This window comes from Tachypleus tridentatus, chromosome 8 (genome assembly GCF_004210375.1).
Source record: "Tachypleus tridentatus isolate NWPU-2018 chromosome 8, ASM421037v1, whole genome shotgun sequence".
Classification (NCBI taxonomy): domain Eukaryota; kingdom Metazoa; phylum Arthropoda; class Merostomata; order Xiphosura; family Limulidae; genus Tachypleus; species Tachypleus tridentatus.
In genome coordinates this window covers 17,683,714-17,695,788 of record NC_134832.1, presented here as the reverse complement: position 1 = coordinate 17,695,788, position 12,075 = coordinate 17,683,714, and the positions used below count along the sequence as shown (strand labels likewise).

Below are 12,075 nucleotides of genomic sequence, written 5' to 3'. Positions count from 1 at the left end.
AATATCAGTTTTTTTCACATGTTCTGAAATGTACTAACACTTTCTGCTCCTCCTATTTTTGGTTATTTGTTTATAAACAGTTTATTTGTTGTTTAATTTACATAAAAATCTATGTAGATGTGTGTTAGTATAATATTTATAATATATTATACTTCTATTAGCCTAATCATGATACTTTTTAAGTTATGAGCAAAAAACTACTCAGGATGCAGAGGTACGAACACTTTCTGTTGTAACTGTTTTACAAGGCTTCTGTACACAAAATATCATATTTTTGAATTAAGTTTTAAGATTTTTTTTAAATTAAAAGATTTGTTCATCCATTTTTTTAAAATTTTAATTATCCCGTGTGCAAAGTAATGATCATTTTAAAGTTAAAAACATTTTTATGTATTATAAGCTTGCCAACTTTAATTTGCAAAATCTGAATAACCTCCTCATAAAAAATGTAGATAAATATCAAACTTTTTTGAGAAAAAAATTATATTTTATCCATTATTTTCTCTATCTATGTATGGGTTTGGTTGAAGTTACAAACCCTTATAACTGTCATACAAAATTTGGAAATAAGACTTGAGTTATATTTTTTTCTTTCTATTAAGGCTGCAAATTTTAAAGTGTGTTTATTCTGAATAGTGAAATTTTGTAACATTATCCATTTATTTATATTTTTTATTTTATTGATATTTTTCAGCTATGTTTGACTAACATTGCAGAAGCTGCAATCATAGAGAATGTGCATCTCATATTACCTCCATTAACATAATATTGATGTTTACAGAGTGATCTGTTGTGGCTTTGTTCTAGTTGATCAGTATTTTGTAAAATACAGTCACATTTTTGATATTACATTACATATTTATATATATTGTTACTGCTTACAAATAAATTCTTAAGTTCTGATGCAGTACTTGTATATTCTCACAAGATTGGCTATACTCAGTTAGTGCTGCTCTTTGTATGCAAATGTTTCTCATGCATTCCACAAGCCTTGTGCTCCCCTACATCAGTGGAGTTATAATATTCTTATATTCCAACATATTCCTCATGCAATTCATCATGCATCATTTCTTTACTAACAATAGCATGACATGCTCACATGATGCATGTGATTCCCCTACATTCCTCCACTGAACCTTCATTTCTCATTTGACAATGTTTGAGTTCAGATGTCTTCATTTATGTGCTTATTGCTTCCTGTGTAATGGTTGTTTTGCATGAAGTGCTTCATTTTTGTCTCTGTATTTCTGCACACGACAATTTGTAAACATTTTCTTGAGTTATGAATTCCAAAGTTCATGTTACCACTTCAGGGGTCCCACCAGCAACCAGGTTTTTTTTCATGCAATAGGTGTGAGCAACCTGATGTTAGGTCTTTTTGCTTTTATTCTTTGGGATTTTAATATTATATAGAACAGTTTTTATCCCAAGACATCACCAAAGCTCCTTCCAAGTCAGCTGAAATTGTTCAAACTGATAAGGATTTTGATCATCTTTTCCCTTCTCCAGAGTTTGCCATTTCTTTTCAGTTGAAGCATGAGGAATCACCTATGCCTAATTTAGTCATTGTGAATTTTATTTCTCAGGTTCATGAATTTTTGTATGTCTTTCCCCTATCTCTTATTCATCTCATCCTTTGTTACATGAGCAATCTTATCAACTGTTTCTTATATTTCTTCTCTCCTCTGATATTCATGCTGATCAATTTTTCTCATGCTTAAGTGTGGGTATCAGCATGTTTCACTTCCCAAGCACTTCTGACCACAACCTTTCTTACCATTGTGCAGACTATTTATTTATAGATAAGTAATTGTTGATTTCATTGTTACCTATTTGAAGGGTGGCTTATGAACTTTAACATTGGTCTTACATATGCCCAATATTGATGAAACTTTGTAGTATGGATGGCAACTGCCTGTTGTGAAGACACAATTGTAGAGGATGACGTTTTGAAAGTCTTCCACCTTTCATGTTCAGGTCAGTGTGTGTGTGTAGGTGTTGTCATTCTTTTATAGTGCCTTGGTGGATTGTGGGGAGCATGTTATGATTGGTTGGATTATCACTGTTTCTGATTGAAGGAAAGATTTCCTGTAGATTCAACTAATGGCAGCCACAGGTTATTCAGCTCTAATCTGGAATCTCTGTTTAGTGAAGGTTTAATAGTGTTAATATAAAATGATTCTTTGTTTTTTCTTGTCTTCCAGAATTTGTTTGTGTCAATGATTCTAATTTTCTCCCAGTTTATTTTGTGTCCAGCTGACGTGGTGTGCTCTACAATGGCTGAATTTTGTGTTTTCATGAGTTTTGTAGTATTTTTATGTTCTTTTATTCTTGTCGCAAGTTTTCTTCCCATTTCTCCAATGTATGTATTCTTGCAAGAACATGGAATTTCATAGATGACGTTTTTGAGATTCTCTTGAGGTCACTGTTTGTTTTTTACAAGAATGGACCTTATGGTATTGTGGGATTTCCACTGGACTTCTGTGTTGAATTTTTGGCTATGCATTTTGAGTTTTTCACTGAACTGTTGTAGGTATGGTAGGTAAATTGTGGTAGTGGTGGTAACTTTCTGATATTTTCTTTCTGTTGTGGTTGTCTTCAAGGAGTTTTTGATGAAAGAGGAGGTACAATCATTCTGTTTAAAACTCTACAATCTTTTGGTGTTGTGCTTTGATGGATGTCTTATTGCAAATGTTTTCTGCTTTGTTGTTTAAGCATTGGATTATACCATGTTTTATCGAGGTTGGATGATAGGACTGGACGTGTAGATATCTGTCTTTGTGGGTGGGTTTTCTGTATACAGTTGTGGTTATATATCTTGTTTGTTTGCTGATGAGTAAGATTTTTGACCTGAAGATGAAAGACAATACTTTCGAAACATTGTTCTCTACACTTGTATCTCCACAACAGGGAGTTGCTGTCCATTCTATAAAGTTTCATCATGAATACTCTGCCTAAACAATCTATCAAAAAATGCCCAATATTCTTGCCTTTGTCTTACCCTGATTAACCTTCTGTGGTATCTTTTTTTCCATACATTTTTTAATGGAGGCTCTCTTAGGAATCCTTAAAGATTTTCTGTGGATAACCTTCTCTTTTACATGCTAGCCTGGATTTTGTTCTTATCTCTGACATTACATATGTGGTTTCTTTGTTCTTGGGTCCTTAAAGGTAGGGATATAGCATAGGCTGTGGTTAATTTCACCTCAAAATATCTCAGGGGCTTATGTTTTGCACCTTCTTTGAGATGTTATGTCTTTGGTACAGTCTCAGAAACTCAGGTGACATCAGCCCATTTCCAGTCAACCCTTATGATTTTTGTGGCCCATTTGTCTTGGTCATGGCATCACATGCCACCTATTTGCATTTTCTGTCCTTGATCCTACCAACCCTTACACACTCCTTCTAAGCTGGGTACTTATTTTCATCAATTTCTTCGATGAAATAACATCTATCAACACCAGTACTTGTGGACTTGGGTCTGGTGGGAGCTTGATAGTTGGAATTTCTCCCTTGCTGGTGTCACATTATTAATGAGCAGTGGGTGGTACAAGTACTTTCAGAAGGCTTCGTTATCCAGTTTCTTTCCTCACCTCCTGGTTCTCATAACCTTGTTTTCTTTCCTCCTTTTCAATATCCCAAAGACCACGGGGATTTGATATTAGAGTGAGCAATCGAAGTATTTTACCATCCTTCCAGGATTTTTAATTCCTGTCTATTTGTCCTCGAGAGAACCAGGTGACCAATTATTGATTTATTTCACCTCAACTGCTTCATATCACTCCCCAAGTTCACCATGGAGTCTTTTCTCACTACAAGAAAGGCATTTTCCCCAGATTTGAGGATGACAAAAGGGATGTCTCCATCTTTTCTCAGCATCTTAATGCCACATCATTCTTGACCTTATCTTTTTTTTGTCTATCTTTGGGTGGCTTACCAATTTTGGGCTTTCCCCTTTGAACTTGCCTCAGCTCCTTATGCATTTTATCACATACTTCTAGCTTTTGCTTAGGATATTCACATTCTTGGGATGCAATTTCAATATTACTCAGAATATTGGCCCTTTCTGAATAGGAATCAGCCATTTGTACTTACAAACTTTTTTCTGTGATAGCTTGAGTGGGCTGACTGATCAAATTGGAGGGGGTCCCTCCTTTGACCCATTCAATATCTAGTCCATTTGGAGGTCCTTTTACTAACAAATATCAGTCACACTCCACCTTTTTCATTATGTTTTCATTCTATGAAACTTTTATGTTGTAGGATTTGTTTAATTTAAATAATTAATTTATGACCATGAATTAATGGTGCAGTAGAGAAATAAATTGGAGTGAGGAACCTGGTACTGTAGATCTACATTTAATGCTAATACCATTTTATATTCAACAGTCACATTTGATTAACTTTAAGGTTTATATTTTTTCTTCTTCCTTTCTTTCTTTTTTTTTAAACAAGTGTTGTAAGGCGGAACTCCCAACTGACTCAAGTTAGTACCCCAATTAGTGACTTACCAGTAAACAGCTTACCAATGTGGCTTTCAAGTCCTATCAGAAAACACCAACAGGAAAGATTGGGTACTGGTCTTTCCTCGAGTGTGGAATCTATATATCCAACACCACTAAGCTACCATTTTCAAGCAGAATTAGACAAAATTTTCAAAAAAAAACTGGCCTCAGGTTAGTTCTGATTGGATCTTCCTGATTATTTTATTTTTCTGCAAAATTATTTTGTTTTTTATAGTTTTCTTAACAATTTAATTTGACTTAGTAAATCTTTTTACAAGCAATATCTATCCTTGTTTCTTTTTTCTCTTCCTACATTTTCATATATGTATTTTTACATAAGTTCAGTTAGTAAACAAGAATAGATTTACAAAGTTTTCAGTATTGGATGATGAAATCTACTCCAGTAGCTTTAGTTTTTTTTTTCAAGTGTTGTTGCAATAATGAAACTTTAAGTTTAGAATAATGGTTTAATTAACATGTATGTTTTTGAAGCCTATGTTTAAATTTTTTGAGCTATTATTTTTCAAACTTATATACAATGAATTTACTAGCTCTCAGGTTCAGTTGTTGTATGTTATTATAGTCCAGTTAAGTGTGGCTGTAAAACTGAGTGTTAGTCTTGTTGATCAATAATTTAGGATCAAATTTAATTTTTTAGGTGTTTAAGCTTAAATATTCATAAGAAATAGGTTTCAGTATATATATTGATTATTGATTGATTATTTGAAGTGGTTTGGTCATTGACTGTTTGATATATGAAGTAATTAACCCAGATAATGCATGGTATTTATTTTACTATTGCTAAAACATAATTTTAAACATTAAACAAAACAGAACCAATATCTACAATAAATTTGTCCATATTTGCCTCACTTCTCAGAGCATTTTATTTTACAGGGTGTTAAAATCAGCAGTTCTCAAATAGGGGAGCCCCAGGAAAGTGTCAAGGGAACCATAGCAATTACACAGTATGATTAAAGTACTGAGTAGTTTCACTGAGTAGCGGAATAAATATGGCGCTCTATCAATAGTACTTCTAAAGCAAGTTGTGTTAAATTGTACTATACCAGAGTACAGGGGATTCTAAAGTACATCACATTTAGGCTTAGCAAGCAGTAGTTACAGTTTATTCACTTAAGATTATTATAAAATGGCTAAAAATGCAGCTGGGTTTGGGTTTCGAAAAATTGATGTGGACCAGTATAATTCTATAAGAGGCCCTAAAGAAGATGTGGAAAACTGCTACCGATATCTGGCTCAGCTGAAACGAGACCTTTTATAAACAGTCACCGCATAGAGCTCTCATTATTGGTACTAAAGGAGAAAACATCAAAGATATTCGATTGCCAATTATTCCGACTGGCATACACACCTCGTACCTGGGCAAAATATACTTCACCATTAAACTGGACTACTAACATCATTGACCAATACTAACCATTAATGTTAAAACAGACAATACAGTATTACCCATTTATATGTCATTAATTTTTTTTACATTCTAGGTTGGGCACTGGGTGGGTGTTGTTTTCGGCACCCACCCAGTGAAAGTGTTTTTCTCTGGGTACTCCAGTTTCTCCCACATCTAATTTCTTGCCATTGGATTTATAGATCCCAGGCACCCTGGCCCTGAAAGGACCTTCTGTCTCTATTCCTATCTCTCTCCACTCCTCTCTTTCCTTTCTCTCTCCCCCTATATTCTCTCTCTCTTTCTTTTTCTCTCTCTCTATCTCTATCCCTCCCTATGTCACCAGTCCCCTGAAGAATGTGTGACCTGCTGCAGCCTTGATCTCCCTGCTCGTGATCATGATGATTTCCATCCAAAGCAGACCAGTTCAGATCTCCTGCTCCTCAACTTTCCTATTTTATAGTTATATTCTGTCATACATCATTCAATTTGTTTTTTTTTTCTTTCATGACACTTACCTTATACACGTGTGGGGCTGAAGAGAAACAAAAGTTTCTGAGTGTCCCAGGTTTGCCTTAAGGGTCTCCCCTAAGGTCTTTAAAACCTAAAATACTACCAAGTTTAATACATCCTGAGTAGCAGGGGTTTGTGCTTAGAAAATTTGAGAACCACTGTGTTGGATTGTTATAAATGGAAGTTAGCTAGTGACTGTCATAAATGTGCAGAGGAAGTAGTGGAAAGTATATTTTTACAGACTGTTTATTTTACGTATTACTGTATGGTATTTTTAATGATGTTTGCTGGAATAAAAAAATTAGCATTTGAACAATACAAAGTTTGTTAAGAAAATTAATGAACTGCATTATACTTTTTAGTGAGAAGCATTAGAAATGAAATAATACCTCAGTTTCATGTTAACATCCTGGAGGATATATTCTTTTACATTTCAGATCCTCTTATTGACATTGCCATACCAGCTAGCATTTCTCATGAAACGAAGTCCTTAGACTCAGCATCAGATAAGACAGCTTCAGATTACTTAGAAACTCTTCAGAAAAAATATTGTGTATGAGAAGCTCATGGAAGATCAGAATTGTTGACCAGGTTTTATTTCTTTTTTCTCAGACTTAATTTATAGGCATAAATGATATTAACTCTTTTGCACCAGGTTATCACTTTGTTTATTATTCAGGTATTTTTCTGATAAAAGAATTAAGCCCTTGTGTTATCTCTGTTATTGAAATCATATGACTTTATGAAACTAGATTGCACTTCTTCTCAAAATTTGAGTACTCATGGGTTATCAATATTACCTTCACAGAAATGGCAGTTCTTTCCGTAAAGTCAGAGGTACGTTTTTCTTTCAGGCGTAGGTGATTTATGTCAGTTAAAAGTGTATGGCTGTAAAAACAGATATATGTTTATTACATTAGTCACGACTGAAAGTGCCTCAAGCTGTACATAATAAAATCTGCTAGATAAGAAAGTGCCATAAATATATATTTATTTAAAATGGATATTTCATAAGTTATTTGGTTATACGTTTGAACAATGTGTAGTGTTTCTGTGTAGTTTTGGATTGCTCTAGATCAAACTGAAGTAATTTCTTGTGTTCCGTCCATAAAGGATTTTGACTATAACATATTCTCATAAATTTAATTTTATTAACAAATAAATATAGATATGTATACAATTATTATTGTTATTATTTGTTCACTGTGGCTTTTAAATTAATGAAATTATTATTGAATTTCTGTATGTGTGCTGCCAGAGAGTCTATTTATTTTTTCTTTTATTTTACATTTTTGTGAAAGAAATGTAGAAAATGAATTAAATTGTTCAACACACTTCTTAAAAACGTGGTGTTTGTATTGGTTTATTACAAACTTTTAATTGCTCTCATCATGTCTGACACAACTTGCAGACCATAAGATTCAAAATGTATAATAAAGTTGTGATTATATGAAACACAAACCTTTAATGCCACACCTATTTCATCAGTTTTTCTTGGTTTTTAGCATAATAGAAAAACAGCAGCAAAAAGTACAATTCAGTGTAACATGTGGAAAGAGAGGAAAAAGTTTGAGCCATTTTTTTGGTTGAGAATAGTTTTGTAGACATTGAATGCTGTTGACTTAGTTTCCCTCCCTTTGGTCAGTAGATCTAAACTAAAGATGGTTATGTGTGAACCTTGTAAGTTCCTTGACCTAGCTGCTTAGCCCATGTATTGAATAAAGTGCAATTCAAGTTTAAAATACTGCAACTTATTTTGTTAAATACATTTGTGTTCAGCAGAATTCTATTGGATTTCAAGTTTAGATTTCCAAAATAAATGTTTAAGATGAAAATGTTCCAATCGCAGTTTTAAACATACTTTGATGTTATAGTTGTCGATACCTAGTCTTGAAATATATTTGACTGGGCATTGGATATGTATATTTATTTAATGTGTTAATACTATAAAATATAAAAATGTGTAACTACACAATTGATAAACCTTATATGTTCTTCTTCTTCTTCATGTGTCAAACATGCGGCAGACATCGACGACCATGGCATGCCAGACTTCAGACTTCTCTGTTGTCAATCCTCCTTATCAACTCGATGTTGCTCATTGAGTTCTTGGTGACATAGTTATTGAGGCTGTCGATATATTTAGTTCTTTGACACCCTCTGCTTTTCCTCCCTTCTATTTTTCCACATAGCATCTGTTTCTCTATCCCATTCTTCCTACAGATGTGTTCTAGAAATTCCATTTGTCTCTTTCTTATAGTTTTCATGAGGGACCTTTTGTATCCTGCCAGTTCCATAACTTCCACATTTGTTTTTCTTTCAGTCCATGATATTTTTAGCATCCTTCTAAGGAACCACATTTCAGCAGCTTCTAATCTCTTCTCTGTATCTTTGTTCAGTGTCCCCTGATATGTTAAAAAAGCCAAAAGAAGGTGGAGAAGAGAGTTCAAATAACTGTATGAACATGAAACCAAAATTAAAAAAAAGGAAAATGGTATTTTAGTAAATAAAAACAAATATGATGACAACAAATATGTTTTCCAATTAATTATTTTTGAAAATAATTCAGTAAAGCAAACTAAATTTTGATAATCATGGGAATTTATTTGTGTGGTTTTTCAAGATTAAGCATAGCAGAGTTTGTAAGTAGGCTGATACCTTGTTGTGAGCTGTGCCATTATTACATAAGGTGTAATCACTTCATTCTAAGCTCATATAATATGAAATATATGCTCTAGGAAATTTGATTAACCAAACCATCAGACTGAGGATGATAAATCAAAGTATAAGTTTTCACCACACACACTACATTAAATAAATCAACAAATAGCTGTCTATTAAAGTGTGGGTCTTGTTTCGTGCCCTGAAGCTGGTGTTTGAGTATAGTGCTCACGAAATCCTGGCATTGCTGCAGTGTCTTTGACATTGTAGTGCATCCCCTCATAGAGGTCCATGGTGGGTCGGGTCAGTGGGCACCAAAATTTCCCTTTCTTTATTATGGATACTCCGATTAAAAATCTTAATAAAATAGTGAAAAACAGTCTATAGGTAAACGACCACGTCTTGAAGATTCTGATCAGCAATCCTCACCATCCGTACTACCTGTTGTACCTCATTTTCTTATATTGTACTCACTTTCAGACAAACTTTAAGGCAGATGTTTCCCTTTTTCATTCAGAAGGGACTAGAGGGACTTGCTGGCCATCCAAAGTCAGTAAGAAAGCTTTGATCTAGTGACATATTGGTGGAAACATCCACATCTCAACACAGTGAACTCCTGTTGCATTCAAAGGCTATTGGGGATATATACCTATAGAGGTTACACCTCATGCTTCTTTGAATTCATCATGAGGAGTTATTGTTGAGAGGGATTTGGAGAACATCCCAGAGTCGGAGATTCTCGCTGGTTTCTTTACCAAGGAGTTTCTGCAGTGAGGCATATCTCCACTTGCAAACATGGAATTGTGGTGCCAACCAATGTCCTCATTCTGACATTTACGTCACCATGTCTGCCTGCCACCATCAAGTCAGGTTATCTTAATTACAGAGTATGGCCATACATTCCAAACCCTCTCTGATGTTTCCAGTGTTAATGGTTTGGTCACTTGAAGACATCATGCTGTAGTTCCTTGACATGTGCTCGTTGCAGTGGCAGGGACAATGATGCCTATGAGTGTGAAACACACCCTCATTGCATCAAGTGCAATATCTATCACCCATCCTACTCTCGTTTTTGCCCTAAATGGTTGGAAGAAAAAGTGGTGCAGCATTTGAAAACAATTCATAACATTACCTATCCAGAGGCTCGAAAATTGCTGTCCACCACCTCATCTCGGATGTATGCTGCTGCACTTCCACAGCTACTGTGGGAGTCTAGACAGGTCTCTGTGCTTCCTAAAGAATCGTTCTCCAAACAAGTGAAAAGTCTTTTGACCTCCATGCTTAAAAAAGTTGATGAATCAACTTCAACACCTATCTCTGTTCCTTATATACGTTCCACCAAACCCTAAGATCCACATCCTTTGGTTCCAAGTACAGGCATTTCCTCCAATCCATCTTCCTCTTTCACTCCAGGATGCAAAATAATCATTCGTTTGCATCCTCAGTCACTGGAGTCCCCTTCCAACTGCAAAGACCTGCCCAATAGACCCGGAGCAGGATCCATGGAGGTCGTTAGACCTCCCTCGAATAAGGAAAGTAAGGAAAAAGATGTGGTCGTAAACAAAAGGGTTCTCCACCCAGTTCACACGTAAATAAAAATGTCCATCCTGATACAATGGAACTGTCAAGGTTTACATTCTAATCTAAATGACATCAAAACACTGATTGCTTCCTACCATCCTGTTTGTCTCTCCTTACAAGAAACATTTTTGAAACCTGCCGATACAGTCACCTTTCGGCAGTTTTCTTTATACAGAAATGACAGGCTGTGTGATGGACGAGTACATGGAGGTGTGGTGCTGTTGGTTGATCAGCATGTGCCCACCCTGTCTGCCACTCGACACACCCTTGGAGGCCGTAGCTATCCGTGTTTCCTTGGGTCATACCATCACTGTTTGTCCTCCCTATCTGTCACCTAGAGAGACATATGATCAATCAGACCTTGATGCTCTCATTGAACAGTTGCCATTTCCCTTTTCATCCTGGGGACTTTAATGGACGTCATCCCCTCTGGGGAAGTGCTGGTATTGATAGGAGGGGTCGCTCTGTAGAGCGCATGCTCTCTGATCACAACCTTTCTCTATTAAATACTGGTTCTTCTACTTATATCCATGTGCCTAGTCAGTCCTTTACTGCTATTGATCTCTCAATTTGCTCCCCTTCATTATTTTCCCATTTTTCATGGAGGGTTGACAATAATCCACAAAGCCATGATCATTTTCCTATAATCTTGAGAGAGACTGGCCATGGTCGATGCCATCCGACTCGCATGCTTCAATGGAAACTAGATCAAGCAAACTGGCCCTCTTTCAATGCTCTTGCAGAACTTGATCCTGCCATCATCTGTAAGCCATCAATAGACGACTGTGTGGCAGCAGTAACTGACTGTATTATACAGGCAGCTGCTCAATGTATTCCTAAAACCTTGACACGTTTACCACGATAATCTCGTCCGTGGTAGAATCATGCCTGCCACATGGCTCAAAAACACACATGAGATACTTTTCGTAGGTATCCCACACTTTCGAATCGTATCACTTTCCAGCAGGCCCGTGCACATGCTTGGTGGGTAAGATGTCGAAGCCAGAAGGGCTCTTGGATTAAGTTTGGAACCCGCATATCTTCTATTACAAGTTACAAAGTTATATGGGACAAGATTCAAAAGGTCAGTGAGCAATTTAATTCTGTCTCCCTCTGGATCTTGCTTTCTGATGGCCCCGAAGTAGCTGTTACCTGGAGCATTGTTGATACTTTAGGTGAAAGCTTTTGCCAAGTATCTAGCACTTCTGCTTCATCCTTCACCTTCTTAACCATTAAACCTCTTTCCTTTTGAGCTGAGTGTCTCTATGACTATAGTCATCCCTTTACACTGGTAGTACTCAAACTAGCCCTTCATTGGTCTTGCAGTACATTGATTGGACCTGATGATGTAAAATACGAAATGCAGCACCATCTATCTCCTGCTTCTCTTGCTATTCTGATTGTTTT

General features: G+C 35.8%; 1 protein-coding gene across 1 annotated transcript in view; it reads left to right on the top strand.

The window, feature by feature from the left end:
• Window positions 1-7,771, top strand: part of LOC143258600 (uncharacterized) — a 38,056-nt gene extending 30,285 nt beyond the window's left edge. The window contains exons 16-17 of the mRNA XM_076517796.1: window positions 4,456-4,676; window positions 6,864-7,771. Coding sequence (XP_076373911.1) covers window positions 4,456-4,676; window positions 6,864-6,985 — 343 coding nt within the window. The 3' untranslated portion in view covers window positions 6,986-7,771. The remainder of the gene's footprint in view (window positions 1-4,455; window positions 4,677-6,863) is intronic.
• Window positions 7,772-12,075: the final 4,304 nt, after the last annotated feature.